This window comes from Eptesicus fuscus, chromosome 9 (genome assembly GCF_027574615.1).
Source record: "Eptesicus fuscus isolate TK198812 chromosome 9, DD_ASM_mEF_20220401, whole genome shotgun sequence".
Classification (NCBI taxonomy): Eukaryota; Metazoa; Chordata; class Mammalia; order Chiroptera; family Vespertilionidae; genus Eptesicus; species Eptesicus fuscus.
In genome coordinates, this window is record NC_072481.1 from 18,990,895 (window position 1) to 19,009,753 (window position 18,859).

General features: G+C 40.4%; 1 protein-coding gene and 1 non-coding gene across 14 annotated transcripts in view; both read right to left on the reverse strand.

The window, feature by feature from the left end:
- Positions 1-18,859, reverse strand: part of PUM1 (pumilio RNA binding family member 1) — a 126,168-nt gene that overhangs the window by 6,983 nt on the left and 100,326 nt on the right. For 10 of the 13 annotated variants that reach the window (XM_054721428.1, XM_054721427.1, XM_028155107.2 and 7 more), the window contains 6 exons: positions 17,594-17,861; positions 16,101-16,230; positions 13,925-14,059; positions 9,432-9,569; positions 6,471-6,596; positions 5,099-5,220 (listed from right to left, as the gene is read on the reverse strand). In XM_054721428.1, coding sequence (XP_054577403.1) covers positions 5,099-5,220; positions 6,471-6,596; positions 9,432-9,569; positions 13,925-14,059; positions 16,101-16,230; positions 17,594-17,861 — 919 coding nt within the window. Of the gene's footprint in view, positions 1-5,098; positions 5,221-6,390; positions 6,597-9,431; positions 9,570-13,924; positions 14,060-16,100; positions 16,231-17,593; positions 17,862-18,859 lie in introns of those variants that run through there. The other 3 variants (XM_028155102.2, XM_008147962.3, XR_008557080.1) reach the window with 2 other exon arrangements.
- Positions 12,498-12,582, reverse strand: LOC114233978 (small nucleolar RNA SNORD103/SNORD85). The gene has a single exon (XR_003620181.2). It is a non-coding gene; the product is annotated as a small nucleolar RNA SNORD103/SNORD85 (small nucleolar RNA).

Genomic DNA, 18,859 nt, shown 5'->3' on the forward strand with positions numbered 1-18,859 from the left:
TAAATGGGGTGGGGACAGGGCAGCCATTCTGGCTGGAAAGCAAGCAGGCAATCAGCTACCACTATGGGATCCCATTTGGCTTCCACCTTAATACACAAGAGATATCGTTTCAGTCTTTAAAGTTTATCCTAGTATTTCTGAAACTGTGGTTCCCAGACCATTTGTAGGGCTAAAATCAACTTAGTGATTTGTAAACAGCTTTATTTTAAAAAATGAAAACAGAATAGTAAGCATCAGGATCAACCACAGACAATACAACTTCAGTTACGGGTGTGTGTGTGCCTGTGCATGCAAAGTCAATGAAAAATTTACTTTGTACTGAGTCACCACAAAAAATGTAAGAAAGCTACTAACCTGTTTTTTGTGTATTCCTATTGATCTGTTTTCCATTTTAATGGCTCTTTCTTCTGGTATCTCTAATTTTCTCTTAAGGCTAAATAGTGAACTTTATTTCGGATTACATGTTTTTCTATCCTAGAACTTTGTTCCTTTTATAATAAAGCTTCCAATTCTCTACTAATATATTTTTTTAAATATATTTTACAGAGAGGAAGAGAGAGGGACAGAGAGTAAGAAACATCGATGAGAGAGAAACATCGATCAGCTGCCTCCTGCACACCCTCTACTGGGGATGTGCCCACAACCAAGGTACATGCCCCTGACCACAATTGAACCCGGGACCCTTGAGTCCCCAGGCCGACGCTCTATCCACTGAGCCAAATCGGTTTCGGCTCTACTAATATTTCAATTCATTACCGGCATATTATCCTTCACATCCTTGAGTGTAAGTATACTAGCTACTTTATAATCCGCCTCTGCTAATGCCAACACCTGGGTGGTGGTGTGTTGTTTTGCTCTTTTCACTTGACATTTTTTCGCTTTTGTTGAGTACAGGTCACATTTTCCTATTACCTAGACACAGAAGATGATATACTGTGGAAACTGAGTTCTGTTATGTTCCTCCAAAGAATATTATTCTGCCAACTCCTTTTTTTTTTTTTAGTGGAGTTAAGTTGACTAAACTCAAACTGCAAACTTCTCCCATACAGTAGGCAGCAGGTGAACTCTCAGTTTATTTCTCTTAGCCTTAGTTGGGCTGCCTAGAGTGTATCCCGTGCAAATGTGACTTAGGAGTCAACCAGATACCTATGAAGTTTAATATAGGCCTCCCCACCTCATCCATGGTTCTCTTCCTTTCCAGATTTCTTCCCTGTCATTTTGTCAGTTCTATTGCCATGGCTGCCCCCAAACTCTGCCTTCTGAGAATACTAGAGATTTTCTATCCCAATTTAGGAGCCCAGCATGGAGCAGACTTGGAAGGGCCTATAGGCTAAAGGCCAATAAAAACAGGAAATTTCCTGACTATAGTCAACAACACTGTACTATAAACTTCAAAGCTGCTAAGAGACTAGATTAGGCGTCCTCAAACTACGGCCCGTGGGCCACATGCGGGTGTTTTTGCCGTTTTGTTTTTTTACTTCAAAATAAGGTATGTGCAGTGTGCATAGGAATTTATTCATAGTTTTTTTTAAACTATAGTCTGGCCCTCCAATGGTCTGAGGGACAGTGAACTGGCCCCCTGTTTAAAAAGTTTGAGGACCCCTGGATTAGATCATAATGGTTCTCAATATAATGTCTTTTTTTTTTCCTTACAAGTCTTGCTTATTGTTTTTTTTTTATTTAATAAATCTTTATTGTTCAGATTATTACAATTGTTCCTCTTTTTTCCCCCCATAGCTCCCCTCCACCTGGTTCCCACCCCACCTTCTGCCCTTACCCCCCCACCACTGTCCTCATCCATAGGTGTACGATTTTTGTCCAGTCTCTTCCCATACCCCCCACACCCCTTTCACCCTGCAAATTGTCAGTCCACTCCCTTTCTATGCCCAATTCTATTATATTCACCAGTTTATTCTGTTCCTCAGATTTTTAATTCACTTGATTTTTAGATTCACCTGTTGATAGATATGTATTTGTTGTTCATAATTTTTTATCTTTACCTTTTTCTTCTTCTTCCTCTTCTTAAAGAATACCTTTCAGCATTTCATATAATACTGGTTTGGTGGTGATGAACTCCTTTAGCTTTTTCTTATCTGTGAAGCTCTTTTTTCAATTCTGAATGATAGCTTTGCTGGGTAATCTTGGTTGTAGGTTCTTGCTATTCATCACTTTGACTATTTCTTGCCACTCCCGTCTGGCCTGCATAGTTTCTGTTGAGAAATCAGCTGACAATCGTATGGGTGCTCCCTTGTAGGTAATTAACTGTTTTTCTCTTGCTGCTTTTAATATTCTGTCTTTTAATCTTGGCATTTTAATTATGATATGTCTTGGTGTGGTCCTCTTTGGATTCCTTTTGTTTGGGGTTCTGTGCGCTTCCTGGACTTGTAAGTCTATTTCTTTCACCAGGTGGGGGAAGTTTTCAGTCATTATTTCTTCAAATAGGTTTTCAGTATTTTGCTCTTTCTCTTCTTCTGGCACCCCCATTATTCTGATGTTGGTACACTTGAAGTTGTCCCAGAGGCTTCTTACACTATCTTCAAATTTTTGGATTCTTTTTTCTTTTTGCTTTTCCGGTTGAGTGTTTTTTTGCTTCTTTGTATTTCAAATCTTTGGCTTGATTCTTGAGTTCCTCTAATCTGCTGTTGGGTCTCTGTATAATATTTCTTATTTCAGTCAGTGTATGTTTAATTTCTAGTTGGTCCTTTTTCAAATCCTCGAGCGTCTCGCTAAATTTATCGGCCTTTTCTAGGAAATTCTTGAAAATCCTTATAACCATGGTTTTGAACTCTATAACCAGTCATTTGTTTTCCTCCATTTCTTTCATTTGTGATCTGTTTCTTTGTCTCCCCATTTTCGCTGCTTCCCTGAGTTGGTAAGGGTAGCTTTGTGTGCTAGGTGTCCTATATGGCCCAGTGGCTCAGCCTCCTCAGTTATCTGAGATGGACACTCTTGGTGCACCCCTTTGTAGACTGTGTGTACAGCCTTGTTGTAGTTAAGTCTTGATTGTTGTTGGTATCACTGGAAGGAATTGACCTCCAGGCCAATTGGCTGTGAGGATCAGCTGTGTCTATGCCAGGAGAACTTCTGTGATGGAGGCAGCCTTATGAGACAAGACTTGCAAAATTGCAAAAGCCTCTGTGCTCAGCTTGGATGGGGCAGAGTCTCAGGGCTGAGCAGACAGTCTTGGCTTCCCGTCAGCCCTGCCCTATGATGCCCCTGGGTCTCAGTGTCCCTCAGTAATCGCTGCAAGCACCTCTAAGAGTAAGCCGCCCTCAAGTTTCACCTGCTGCCAGACAGTCCAGTTTCTCCCCCAATGAATCTGGATTCCCAGATTCTCGCCCAGAACTGGAGTTCAGCGTAGTGGGGGAGCTTCCGTTTCCCACCAGCTAGAGAAAGCCAGCGGCATTCAGCAGTCAGTCCTCTCTTCACGCACGCGCCTCCAGACCTCTGCCTTTTGCGGCTCCCCTGAGTTTCCGCCTGACAATCCAGATTCCCCCCATATAAGCCTGGGTCCCCAGGGTCTCGCCTGGAACTGGGGTTCAGTGCAGTCGGAACTGGGGTTCAGTGTAGTCGGGAGCTTTTGTCTCCTTCCCGCTAGAGAAAGCCAGCCAGGCACTCAGCCACCCGCGCACGTGTCTCCGTACCTCAGCCTTTTGCAGCTCCTCTGATTCTCCGTGTGTTTTCCTCTTTCCTTCTATTTGTAGAATTTCCACTCAGCCAGCTTTCCTGTGGTTCTGGATGATGTTCATTTTGTCTTTTAGTTGTAGTTTTGAAATTGTTGTGCGAGGCAGCAGTTTAGGTGTTTACCTATGCCGTCATCTTGGTTTCTCCTCAACATGTCTTAATGTGACATTAAGGTGCTAGCTAATGCAACTGTAGTTATAGTGCAATATATAAATGTATCAAACCGACACATTGTACACCTCAAAGTTGCACATTGTTATATGTCAATTTTATCTTAATATAATTAAAAAATTTTAAATGGGGAAGGGCAATTTTCTCAGTGCAATTACCTGCTTCCAAGTATCAACAGTCCCACCCCCCCCAATCTACCTGCTCTTGTTTATTCTCTAATGCCTTCATAGTGGTGTGTTTTTTTTTGCATTTTGTTCATAATTTATCATTGTTATCTGTGGGACAACAGGGCCCACAATAGTTGCTCAGTCCTTATCTGAACCCAAGTCTATTGTAATATTAACACTATGCTATATCCAAGGGTGATATTAAATACAATGAACAAAAAAGTAAATAGGACAGTGACCCAAAGAAGAGACCTAAGAGATTCTGATCCCTATTTTCTCTGGTCATTGGGGGTGGGAGGGGGGGGGAGGGTGGATAAGACAAGATCTAAGAGATGTCCCTGATATGGTTAGGCTATTGAGACAATGACTCTTTTTATTTCTTTTCTGTATTTTCCATGCTATAATGGTATAAGATTTTTACAAACTAAAAATAAGCCATTTAAAAACATCAAGATTATGTCACACATGCCTTGAAGCCTTGAAATTTACCCTAAAAAACAGAGAAGCAAATATTCCAAAAATATGGACTACTATGTTATGTGTATAGCAGCACATGCAGATTCTATTTAGAAGACCATACCACTAAGCCATTGGAGGGCCATCAATTTCTTCTCCAGCCCCTGCTACTTATAAGTTATCTAGACATCTTTCACAACCTAGGAATAACTAGTGCATTTTATTCTTGAGCTGGCAATATGAAGACTGAGAAAGAGATTCTAAGAATACAAAGGCCTACACACAGATATGATATACTGCTTCGTAATTCAGGTGCGGAAGAGGAAACTGAGTAAAGAACATGTCACAATTCTGAACAAGTAAGTTAATGAAAGTTCAGTTTACCAAAGAACAAAACTTAAGTTATGTGCTGACTCTAAGGAAATGAGGAGCCCACTAAATGACTTCTTATGTTTTATACTTTATGATAGAATAATCTGTTTCAATTAAACTATTAAACTATTATTGTTTAAGAAAAATAAACATTATTTTAAAAGAATGAAAACTATTTTCCTCTCTAGATATAAAATATTTAATCCTCTCTTCTAAAAAACCTGTCTATTATAATTCAAAGCCCGTACCTTGCAAACTTGTGCTGACTCAATACGAGTACATTGCCTCGAATTTCTGCTACAATTTTACTTTTATCCTCAGGACGACCATGCTCCAATACATGTTGGATTACATAATTTCCATATTGATCCTGTTTGAGAAACAACAAAAGAAATAAAATTCATATAGAAATGAGTTCAGTGGATTACCAAAATCCTTACATCTAATCAACACCTATTTTCCTGTAGCACTATGATGGCTTACCTGAATACTAATGAACACGTAACAATTTTTAAATAGGTAATGACAATTTTCCTATGATCACAAAATAGGAATATATCACTATTACACAATAGAATATTTCTAATATATTTATGCCCAAAAGATCTAGTTGGGTTCTTCATAAAATATTATCTACAAAAAAGCAAGCCTGCTCGAATTTGGAGGGAGTGGAAGGTAGGGATAAAGAGATACTTTTCTCAAACAGAAAGTACAAATTTCACTGTACCTATGTACAACAAAGAAACACTGGAAACAAAGCTTATGTCCAACAAAACAGACAATGCCTGATTAAATAATATTACAAATATATAATGGATTTACTCATTCATCTAAAGTGGAAGATCTTTGAGAGAATAAATGTGAACAAGCAATTCTAGAGGCAAAAATATTTATTTGTAAGACGTAAAAAATTAAGAACATACAAGTAGTATTTTTTTTAATGGCCAATGCCAAATGTGTTTGCTTCTGGATGGGAGGATTATGGATCATTTTTTTTGTTGCTGCTTTCTGCACTTTCAAGTTCTTCTACAAGGACTATTAAATAATTTACAATATCGTACTTCTCACCAAAACAAACAACACCTACAAAACAAACTGCTCCAGGACATCTTTGGGCTTTTGAGCCTTTTTAAAGTCTCTTGAAATTTTAAATAGAAACAAATTCTGGCTTTAAAAAAAAATGTCTTCAGTATAACATTCTACATGTAGAAAATGGACAAATGGTTAGTATGATATGGAAAAAATTTTTACTGGTAGATGCAAGACAAAGTATCAAAGCTAGAAAGAAATCAATTAATCCACTTAGTTCATTTTAAACGATGGAACAGACCCAGGCAAATTAAATGACCTGCCCATGATGACATAGCTAGTGAGTCCAGAGCAGAGCTCTGGCAGGCACATCCTCTTTGCTCCAAGACCAGGCTCTATTCACTACCCATGTTCACAAAACCATAAGCAGGCTGGTATGAATGGAAACTTGCCCAAAAGCGTCAGTGGGCATGTTAAACACATTAACAGTAACCTTTACTGGAACGGATACCTGTGCTGAGAAAACACACAAGCTCTGGGCCTGCACGAGCCCCCAGGTGTTTGCAGTTACTCTACTGGCAACTCCACTACCTGCACAAGTTGCTCGGTGTGCTGGTGCAGCTCCTCTAAGATAGGCAGTGTCTGCTCAGGGAGGCAGTGCTCCAGGATCCGCTGAATCACTCGGCAGCCATAAGGATGCGTGGACAAAGCAAACACCTAGGGCAGACAAACATAGGAAAGCCAAAATTGACACCTGCTTCTTTTAATGCTTCATATTAATATACATAACCCCACTAATCTTCTCAATGACCTTGAGAGACAATCATGGTATTCTCTGCATACAGATGAGAAAACTGAAGATCCTATAAGTCTACATGATGTACAGTCATACAGATATAGTAAATGATAGAGCCAGGATATGATGTCCTAGGCAAAAGCCCAAATTGTAAATATTACATTAAGTTCTCTCTACAAATAAGGTGTGTATGTAAGCCCATTTCTTAACTACTCTAGGAAGTCACACATACATAAATTCAGAGATGAAAAATACTTTTCCAAGAAGCCTAGAAAAGAGAATTAGTCAAGATCATTAAAAACAGTTAAGAGTTCACTGTGTCAAAGGACAGAGGTAAAAGACAAATAAATAAAAAAAACACACAACAACAACAAATAGAAAAAGGTCTGTGATCAAATCCTAAGTGCTTTCACATAATCACAAAGTAATATTCTGAATTAAACTGGGGTGTAGAGGAACTCTTTTATTGGGTCTGGTGCAAGATAAGACACAGGCTTCAGGTGTCCCATCTCAATTCCGCCCTTCCTAGTCAAACTTGCACCTCAGATCTGTTATCCTATAAAATAAAAGGCTAATATGCAAATCAACCAAACAGCGGAACGACCAGTCACTATGACGGGCACTGACCAGCAGCGGGCAGACGCTCAATGCAGGGGCTGCCCCCTGGTGGTCAGTGCGCTCCCACAGGGGGAGCACCGCTCAGCCAGAAGCCAGGCTCACAGCTGGTGAGCACAGCAGCGGTGGCAGTAGTCTCTCCTGCCTCTGCAGCAGCGCTAAGAATGTCCGACTGCCAGCTTAGGCCCAGGGGGAGCGGGCCTAAGCCATCAGTCAGATATCCCCCAAGGGCTCCCAGACTGTGAAAGGGTGCAGGGCTGAGGGACCCGCCTCCCATCCCCCGCACCACGTGCACGAATTTCATGCACCGGGCCTCTAGTCAAGTATAATGACAATTGTCCTAGTGGTGTGGCTTAGTGGTTAAGAGTGTTGGCCAGTGAACCAAAGGGTCGCAGTTCGATTCCTGGTCAAGGGCACGAACCTGGGTTGCAGATTCGATCACTGGCCCCTGTTGGGGCGAATGCGGGTGGCAACCAATCTCTCTCTCTCTCTCTCTCTCTCTCTCTCTCTCTCTCTCTCTCTCTCTCACACACACACACACACACACACACACACACACACACCCCTCCCCCATGCTCTCTAAAGATCAATGGAAAAAATATCCTCATTGTGGATTTTAAAAACAAGTATAGCCTGGCTACTGTGGCTCAGTAGTTGAGTGTTGACCTATGAACCAGGAAGTCACAGTTCAATTCCTGGTCAGGGCACATGCCCAGGTTGCAGGCTCCCACCCCAGGAGGTGGTGTACAGGAGAAAGCCAATCAATGATTTGCATCATTGATGTTTCTCTCTCCCTTTCCCTTCCCCTCTGAAATCAATAAAAATAGAAAATATAAAAAGAATAATGAGCCCAAGCTAGTTTGGCTCAGTGGATAGAGCATCAGCCTGCGAACTGAAGGGTCCCTGGTTTGATTCCGGTCAAGGGCACATGGCTGGGTTATTGGCTCAATCCCCAGTAGGGAGCGGGCAGGAGGCAGCTAATCAATGGATTCTCTCTCATCGATATTTCTATCTCTCTCTCCCTTTCCCTTCCTCTATGAAATCAATAAAATATTTTTTAAGAAAAAGAATAATGACAATAATTTTAAGAACAGTAACAACAGCTAACACTAAATGTTTACCACCAGTCACTGCACTAAGTGCTTTATATATGATTTTATGTATGTAGCTTCATGTGCAAAACTAAATACTTTAATGGTATACTGCATGGTTCTGAACAATTTTAACGTTAGAAATATGATAAACAAACAGTCTGAAACAACTTACTTTACTCAACATTATGTTTTAAATATTTACTTAAAATACTATGGACTTCCACAGTTTACTCTAGTTATACAGTATAATGTTGGGTAAGTACACAAGGGTTTGTGGTTTTTTTTTTAAGGGTAACCAGTTCCATTCCTGGTCAGGGAACATGCCTGGGTTTCGGACTCAGTCCTCAATAAGGGGTGTGCAGGAGGAAGCCAATCAATGTTTCTCTCCCCCGTCCTGTCTCTCTCTCTCTTCCTCCCTTCACCCCCATCTCTAAAATCAATTAAAAATATTTTTTTAAACTGTCCACTGCATTAAAAAAAAAAAAAAGCACATATAGGCTCTTATGACATATAGCTAAATCAGAAAAATTTGAAGCTATCTCTACTTGTATTGTCACTTAATACAGTTCAAATAAACCTGATCACCATCCCATCCCCCCCAAAATTAACCAGGAAACACCTTGTTTTTTAACCTTTTGCACTCGGATGTCGAGTGTGACTTGACAAGGTTAGCATTAGAATAAAGGAATCGAGAAAAAAGCAAGCAAGTGCAAAGGGTTAAAATGTGATCAAAACTTTTAAATATCAACATAAATAGTACTTAGCCAAAGGAAAAAATCTATTCTTCAAATATGAGATTTACCTTTAACAACTCTGATGTCTAACTTATCCCAACATGAGCAGACATCTGCAGTAATGACAGAAGATCCACAGACACTTAAAGGAAGAGAGAGACTTGGGTACACAGAGCTAGGCACCTGACACAAATGAACAGAGCTGCAATTTACTGCAGCATTTGAGAACACTCCAAAAATCCTATCTTGTTCTCAGCTCACAGTGGAAATACCACATCAATTTGTTCCCTTATTTCTTTCCCAAGTCACTTACCTGTCCCTTAAATGCATCAATAATAAACTGCAAAGACTGAGGCTGCACACATTCAATGCATTTCTGAACCACGTGATTGCCATTCTGGTCTTTCACACACTTCAGGACGTGGCCATCTAGTTCCCGAACCATCTCATTCTATTGGAGACAAGGAAAGAAAGCACCACCAGAATCACAGCGAGCAAACAGCTGGACAATCAATGTTCTCCTTACCAAACACAAAAGCACTGAAGAGGGAGAGAATCCATGATAATGAAAGTGGGACAACTCAGGTACGGAACACTATGGTAATAAATGATGAATAGCGTTTTTCCACGTTAGCAAACCTCCTGTAACAGTAACCAGTCTAAGAAACTATTCTAACTTGCAAAAAACTCTGGGAGATTAAAATGTAGACATCTTGCCTAGCTGGTCTGGCTCAGTGGATAGAGCATCGGCCTACAGACCGAAGGGTCTCGGGTTCGATTTCAGTCAAGGGCACATGCCCAGGTTGTGGGCTCGATCCCCAGTAGGGGGACGTGCAAGGAGGCAGCTGATCAATGATTCGCTCTCATCATCGATGTTTCTATTTCTCTCTCCCTCTCCCTTCCTCTCTGAGATCAATAAAAATATTTTCTTAAATGCAGACATCTTCAAATAGAATGAATTTCACAAGCAATTCAACATATTTCTATTATGACAGCTCTGTGAGATATGTAATATTAATAATGATAGTTGTTAATCTAGAGCTCACTATAGGGTAGGCATACCTCTAAGTGCTTAACATCCTTTGACTCAATGAACCCTCATAATAATCCTATGGACTAGACACTATTATAGATAAGAAAACCAAGACAGCCCACCAGTGTTGCTCAGTGGTTGAGCATCGACCCATGAATCAGGAGGTCATGGTTCAATTCCCGGGTGGGGTGCATGCCTGGGTTTCAGGTTCAATCCCTGATTTGGGGGGGAGGGGGAGTTTTAGTGGGGACTTGCATGCAGGAGGCAGCCTATCGATGATTCTCTCTCATCACTAATGTTTCTCTCTCTCTCTCTTTTAAATCAATAAAAACATACTTTTTATTTTTTTTTTTCTTTTTTTTTTATTTATTTTTTTTTTTTAAAAACATACTTTTTAAAGAAAGAAAAAACCCAAGACAGACAAATTAAATGACCTGTTAAAATCACAGACCTAAACTGCCAAGATTCAAACCCAAGCAATATGGTTCCTGTGTGTGACAAAACAGTGTGTGTCAGTTATATATTATCCTCCAGACCCCCTGGCAACCTATATATAAAGAAATTAAATCTCGCTCTAGCCAGTTTGGCTCAGTGGCTTGAGCATCAGCCTGGGGACCGAAGGCTTCCAGGTTCGATTCCAGTCAAAGGGCATGTACCTCAGTTGCAGGCTCCTCCCCCGGCCCAGGCCCTGGTCAGGCATCGTGCAGGAGGCAACCAATCGATGTGTTTCTCTCAACATCGATATTTCTCTCTGTCTTTCCCTCTCTCTAACAATCAATGGGAAAAGGTCCTCAGGTGAGGATTAGGAAATTACTTAATTTTTTTAAAAAAAGAAATTAAGTTTCAAAGGGTTAAGCAAGGTATTTAAAACTATAGATAGTGACTAAATCAGAATTATAGCCCAGGTCTGTGACGCCAACACACTTCCACCAGGCCACAGTGCCTGCCATGTCAGCAGCAGGAACAGTGCTCTCAGTTAACTGATGGAAAGTGTCCAAAGGCAGGGAATACAGGAGCAGGACCGGCAGTGAGGGGTTTGTGTGAGGAGGTTATGAGTGGAGATGACAAGGGTATAGAAAACGGAATGATGAGATTTTGACTCGACACCTTCCCCCAAACTTGCTGCCTCACGTCTCATTTATCTTGAAGCTGAATACCTGCACCACGCATGTCTGGAACCTGGTACTCGCTATTCAGTTTCTTTGCTATACCCAATCTCTATACATTAGCTCCACTATAATGACTCCATATTTATGGTGGAAGGCTACAAGCCAGTTTAAAATGGTGACATTTATGAATGCAATGTCTTAAATTCCAGAGATGTTGAATATGTCAAGGCATCTAAGAGATTTTTCTAATTAAAAAAAAAAAAAATCAAGGTTACAATGCCAAAGACAAGCAAAAGGCAATAAAATTGGGAAAGTTTCCTAAAGCAATCAAATGTCAAAAAAGAAAAAAAAACACCACCCAACTTTATCATGGAAATGCAATTATGGAAATAATTAGAGAATGATGTCTATATAAACTTATCATGGAAATGAAGGGGGAAGGGGGGGGTGGCTTCCCTAAATATTTTCTTGAGCCCAAAGAAACCACTAGAGATTAAATCATTTCACACAAAATAATAAACTTATATCTGGAAAACAAAAAATTATCCATAGCAGGAGGAGGAGTTCAGACCCAGAACAAGTTATCATAGAGAAACCAGACCAGGAAAAGATATACAGAAATGTAGGATAGAAAGAACAACAGCTGGGGGGAATGGGAAGGGAGGTAGAAAACTACTATAATGTTGGGATCCAATCAGAAAATAATAAAATCTGAAAAGTTTGGAGTCCAACAAGTTATCACAATCATGGGAGAGGGCAAAGATGGAAAAAATAGCCAAGAAACTATAATATTCCTGATATCTTTCAGTAAATGGGCTTTAAGGTTGTTAAAAAATATATATAACAGAAAGAAACTTTCATGTTAAAAAAAAAACCTAGAAAACTAAAGAGATATTTGACCATGAAATTTTCATCCCTGAAAATCCCAGGTAAAATGAAAACTGTAATAATCTGAACAGGAGAAGAAAACTCCTAGTAGTAGCCTCACCCTGCTTCTATTTACTTACACACCCCACACCGCATCACTGCAGCATCTCCAATACTGAGCACTGAATGAACAAACTCCAAGCTGCTGTGCATCTCCAACATTCCCTCTGCCTTCACCAGCCTCCTGGCCCACGTTTCTAGGACCTCACAGCATAAGGACTGTGGACTCCCCCGCCTTCAATTGCCGTCACCAACACCAATGCGGTGTTTTGTATTGTTTTGCTTTGAACTGGAGGTGGTGGGTGCTTCATCTGGCTCAGAACTCGAGTCCATAACAAAGATTCTCATCACTGAACTTTGTTCTCAGTGAGGGCAAGTGGCTCATCATTGCCAGACCAAGGCATCCCCTTCCACTGAGAAGGGCTGAGTGCGTTCAGAGTCCAAAGGCTGAGGGTCCAGATCAGAGGCCCCCCAAGGCTCGCAGCACAAGCACAGCCGTAGCACACCTACCTGGGGGTTAATGTGGCTGCCTGGGCCCTGTGTCTCTGTGGGGCTGGATGGACCTGCTCTGTGACTGTTCCTGAATCACTGGCCTCTGCAGGTGCTTTCTCGGTCAGCTCCCACCCACAGTACCCAACACTTTAGATTTCTGTCCCTTTTCTCTTCTCCTGTCTGACTCCTCTTTAGAGTGGACTTCTCCTCATGCAAAGCTTTCCTTCAGCCTTGGCCGATGTTGCTCAGTGGTTAGAGCGTTGGCACAAGCACCAAAGAATCGCAGGTTCGATCCCCAGCCCATCAGGGTACATGTGGGATGTAACCAAGCAATATACCTCTCTCCCATCAATGTTTCTCTCTCTGTCGCACTCCCCTCCCTCCCTTCCATTCTCTCTAAAATTCAAAGGAACTCCTAGCCAGTTTGGCTCAGTGGATAGAGCATCGGCCTACGGAATGAAAGGTCCCAGGTTCAATTCCGGTCAAAGGCACATGCACGGGTTGCGGGCTCGATCCCCAGTGTGGGGCTTGCTCCCGAGTGTGGGATGTGCAGGAGGCAGCCGATAATTCTCTCTCATCATTGATGTTTCTATCTCTCTCTCTCCCTTCCTCTCTGAAAGCAATAAAAATATTTTTTTAAAAAACAATGGGAAAAAAATATCCTTTGGTGAGAGTTTTTTGTTTTGTTTTTTTTTGGTTTTTTTTAAAGCCTTCCTTCTAAGACTCGGGGCACGTGCTCTCACCACTGCTTCCCATCCCTCTTCCCCACTGTGTCGGGCACAAAGTGGGCATCAGGTCAATGTGCCAGGCCAGCCACTGCACTGGGCAGACACTCACTGGGTAAATGGTGGTGTGGTGGATGAATAAGAGAGAGTAAATGAAGGAAAATGGAAGGTGGTTCGGAAGAAAGTTTGATTTGTTGAAATGTCAGTTCAGGCTGAAGAAAATGACAAGTTACTAGTATTTTACAGCCTTCAACTCTTGCCAAACAAAAACCCACCTGTAAAATTGCACCTACTAAAGACTGTTGAAGAGTGTTTGAAACCACTGGTTTTAACACAAGACACCTGATGTACTATAACTTTACAAACTGCACAGTTCATGCTTGCCATGCACAGAACGGCAGCCACAAGCACCAAAGAAAAACTATAAAATAAAACTAAAAGCTGGCAAGTTTAGAGGGTTCACTACATGTGCCATGGAGAAACATCAAACACCAAGAGAAAAGTTAAAGGGGAAACTTACAATTACCTGCTGGTCTGAGGGAATAAATTCAAGAGCTTTCTGGATAACACGGCAGCCATACATTTGCAGTGCCAATGACAGGACATGACCTCGAATCCGTTCTGCCAAAGCCAGCTTCTGTTCAAGGCTGCCAAACTAGACATAATGTTTGGGTGAACACCATTACTTAGGTAGAAGGAAAGAAACCAGAGAAAGCAAAGCATATGTTATTCTGTATAAAACCATTGGTATACCTCTTTTAGCCTCATCACCTATGATTAAAACCTTTTGTTTAAAAAGTCTATGTTTTTGCCTTAGCCAGTTTGGCTCAGTGTATAGAGTGTCAACCTACGGACTGAAGGGTCCCAGGTACAATTCCAGTCAAAGGCACATGCCCAGATTTTGGGCTCAATCCCCAGTAGGGGGCGTGCAGGAGACAGCCGATCAATGATTCTCTCATCATTGATGTTTCTCTCCCTTTCTGAAATTAATGTGTGTGTGTGTGTGTGTGTGTGTGTGTGTGTGTGTGTGTAGCACCATTTGTTTCTTCAAGAGAATAGTTTTCAGTCCCTGATTATGAGGAACTGTTTTTAATTTTAAAAAATTTCTCGGCTATCAACAGTAGTGGTTTCACTATTAATATCTGCCAAACAAAAATATGTAATTCATGAAAGCTGCCATTAATTCATTAGTACTATTAAATACATCTATACTTGATTAATTACAAGAGCATTTATGTTTACTCTAAAATAATAATACATGTGGTAGACAGTGTTCATTAGGGCTTTACACAATGTCTGGGGAAGATTCAAAGACTTCTTACAGAAAATCAACAGCACTTTAGGTATCTGAGGTCCAGGGATTGAAAAGTTCTTTCATCTATGAAATTTAAGCCAAAGCACATATGGGCACTCTGTTTTGAATTAGTGTACAATATCATTCCAAGAACTGATATGTATTATCTATTATACAATGAAACCGAGTCAGGGGGGAAAAGAAAATCAAAAGGTAAGGCTGCATAGTATTAAAACTCTTCCTAGAATGATTTTCCATCCTGGCTTTTTAGTTTTGTTTGCATAGCATAATCATCAGACTGAAGAGACTTTATGCCCAACCCACTCATTTTCTATACAAGGGAACTAATGTCTACTTTCTCTAAGTCAGGGACCTTTTTCTAGCTTGTCCCAAATCACATGGCTGTAATCCACTGTTCATTCAGCCACCACTAGCTGCAGAGATCTGGAGCTGGAGACCCCTATATTTTTCTACCTATGACAAAAATCACAGTGAAAAGATATTCTAAATCAAAATTACAAGTCATGTTTAGGTTGGTCTCTTAGTCCACAACTGGAGAATTAAGTGTCAAAGAACTTAAGTCTTTAAGAGACAAGTTAGGAAGATATAGGCTATGAGTGAGCCACTTTTTAAATCTTCACATAAATCAAACAAAATCATACATAAGAAGTTAAAAAATTTATTTTGTTCTGTGGCAAACACTGTACAATTCCAGTACTTTTCCCTTCTACTCATTTCTTCACCTCAATGTTTCATTTCTTTCTGGATTTATAGCTTGGAGTTGTTGATCCCAGTACACCAGGGCTATAATGGTAAGCCAAGAATCCCTGCCTTTCTGAGCGTTTAGTTAACTAAGGGAAAAGACCTAATCCAACAATCTCATTAATCCTTTCCAAAGACAATGATAACAGAGGTGGACATTATTCACATTCATGGAGGAAAACTAAGAAACCAAGGTCGAAGGATGACCCAGTAAGTGTTTAACAATCTTTAGGTTATAGTTTATGATGAAAAACAGTAGAGTTGGTGTTCAAAGATAATTCTCTAGGAATCCTAAAAAAAAAAAATTTCATTTTTTAGAACACTTTATTGTGGACTTGCTAAAATTATCTTACAAGAATTATTTCCTCAAAAAATTACATTTTAGTGAAACTATTGTAACAATCAGAAATAACATACTAGAGATCCTAAATGGGGACAATGATTCTCCATACACATTTCTAAATTAGACTGGCATCATCTGCTGCAAATGAATTGGAAAACATTTAAAAATTATTTTAAAAGCCCACACACATTTCATTTTGAGGACTAGAATGGGATGGCAATTCTAAAAACAGCTAATGAAAATCAAAATGCTCTGGAGATTCTCTAAAGTCAAAGGATAGAAAGTACAAAGGCTTACTTCAAAGAACTTCTGAATGACGTAATTTCCAAATACATCCACCATTAGCTGGTAAGCGGCCTGGAGGATTTCATTGAAGACAAGCTGGCGCTCAGCTGGTGTGGCCCGCTCTAGTTTCAGCTGAATGAATCTGAAGTGCAAAGTAAAAAGGGCAATCACAGCATTTTAGAAAGACTTGGAAATAAATAATGAGCTCAATTTGTATAATGAATCATTTCCGAAAATGTATGTGTGTACATTTACACAGGTGCAGGTGCACGTGGCTGCACAAATACAATTGTTATTTAAATGAATCCCTTGAGCTCACTTAATTGAAGAATTCCTAAAAAGGAAAAAGTGTTTATAGTGTGAAGTATACCCTAACTTAACAGCTTTTAAATGTAGATTTAAGTGTGAGCATATTTCATTACAGTAGGACATATGTACAAAATTGAATTTATATGTGGGTTTGAGAGAAAGAGACAAAAGGGAGAAATAGGAAAAGAGAGGAGAGGGTGAAGATGGGCATAACACAAGGAGAACTTTTTCCTTTAGAAACCAGTCCCACATTAAGAGGATCAAAGTTTATGGTCCTTGCTATATTATTTACCTCATATTCATATGAAGCAATACTCATTAAGGATGTGGAACAGTTGTTATAAATGTCTGCAGGGTGTTCTGAAGTAGTAGCTACTCAATCTGCCAATCTAAATAACAATTCTTTGATTCAGGTGATTATCAGAAAAATCATGTTGTCTCTCAATCTGGTCTACAGGATCCAAATATGAGAAATCCTTGCCCAGTAGCAAGCTGGCAGAACTTAGTGAGAAAGTAGGTTTTTAAGAAGCTGTTTCAGTGGGCACAGTCAGAGAGAAAGAGAAATGGAGACAAATAGGAAAGGATGGGCAACATCATAAATATGCTTTCTCCCCAGGACCAGAGTCCCTTTCTGTGAAGCCCACTGAATAGTCAAACGGGCGGGAGTAACCCAAGCTAATTCTGTTTTGTAAGAGCTGCTTCTCTCACCTCTATGCAGACTCTCACTTCTACAGAATAAAACAACAAAAAAGTGATGGAGTTGTCTTAATCCTGAGCAGCAGAGGTCCAAACTTATATCTGAGTAGCTCTTAATAGGGATTCAATTAGCAAACATGTGCGGATATATGTCTTTGTGATAGTGTTTCTGTTTCTTAAATTGTAGCCATTCTGTGAGGTTCTCGTGAATTAGAAACATCAGGCTAATCTTTCAGAAAGGTAAAAAGGCTTGTTTGAAAAAGAAAGTTTATTTTAATTATGCATGTGATCCCAACTTCAATTTCTAAATGGCTCTTTTCAATCGCTTGTGTATCTGGTGACCTTCATAATCCCAAGTTTCTCTGAAATAATGGAAAGTACACTAAGAAGCAACTGCTTCAATTATTTTATAGCAATTTACTTAGTGCATACGTATTTGAGGAATGGAATTTAAGGCATTAAAATTTCAGTTACCTTAAGTGCCAAAGCCAAGTCCTCACCTGGACCCATGTTGGTCTTGGGAAAATTCCATTATATGCCCAGCAATTTCTCGCAGTTGTAAATTGGGGTACCGGTTATTTCGAAAATCTTCCAAAAGCCTGCTCCTGCCAGAGGGCATGACATCAGACATTCCATATCGCAAACGGGAGGAAGAAAAAAGGGTGCTGCTAGGGCTGAAGAGGCTGGAGGCACTGCTCGCACTGCGGTACTTGGCTTCCGCGCCTGGAGCAGCAGAGATGTATCTTCCACTGCCATTTGTGAGTCCTCCTGTTGGTTACAGAACAGGAGAACTCAAGACTCATTCTTAAGGAGCTTTGTTGAAGAGTGGAAAAAGCATCCCATACATGAAAGCCTACATCATCTCTAACTCCTTTTCAATTCTGTTGCTTTTGTATTAAGATTAAATTCTATTAGTGCCATGACTTCCACAAGGGCAATTCAGCAAGCTGAAAAGAAACTTTAGCACAGACGTTATCTGGGGAATGCTTTTAACCACTGATAGGATACTGCTAGCAAAAACGGAGGAACGGTTAGTGAAGCCATTAAAATTCCTGCTGGGAACCAGAACCTGAGCACCAAGAATCAGAAAACACAAAATGCATGGAGACTTCAGGGGCTTTCCATTCTGTGCTCCGTGGAGATTCTTGCCCTTAGGGAATAACCTCCTCTCCCATCTGAAACCCACCCCTGAAAAAAATTGGGGTTCCCAGATTTGCCTGTCTTATAAAGAGAGCCACAAAAAAAATCATTGAAGAAATTATTCTGGTGCTAAATAGAAGTCTGAAAATTATTAAGGCACCTTAGGCCAAGGATTACACATCAGGGGTAGGAAAAAAAAAACACCATATGCTTTGAAATAGGTTTTCAAGTTCTTCATCAGGAATGGCAGCTCTTAACACCTTCTGTTGAGACACAGCCTGAAATGATACAGTAGCAACTTTCATGCCACTGATATTGCTGCTGTGACTGATGACCAGGGAACAATAGTTGTGAATTCCTCAACTAGTAAAATAGAGATAAGACCAAAAGGCTTATCAAAATGTAAAGCAGCCCTGGCTGGTGTGGCTGTTGGTTGGGAGTCACCCCATGCACCAAAATGTTGCTGATTTGATTCCTGGTCAGAACACATGCACGGGTTGCAGGCTCGATTCCTTATAAGGGGTGCGCAGGAGGCAGATGATCAATGTTTCTCTGCCCCCCACCCCGACTCCCTTCCTCTTTCCAAAAATCAATTTAAAAACTAAAGCAGAGTAATAAATTATATT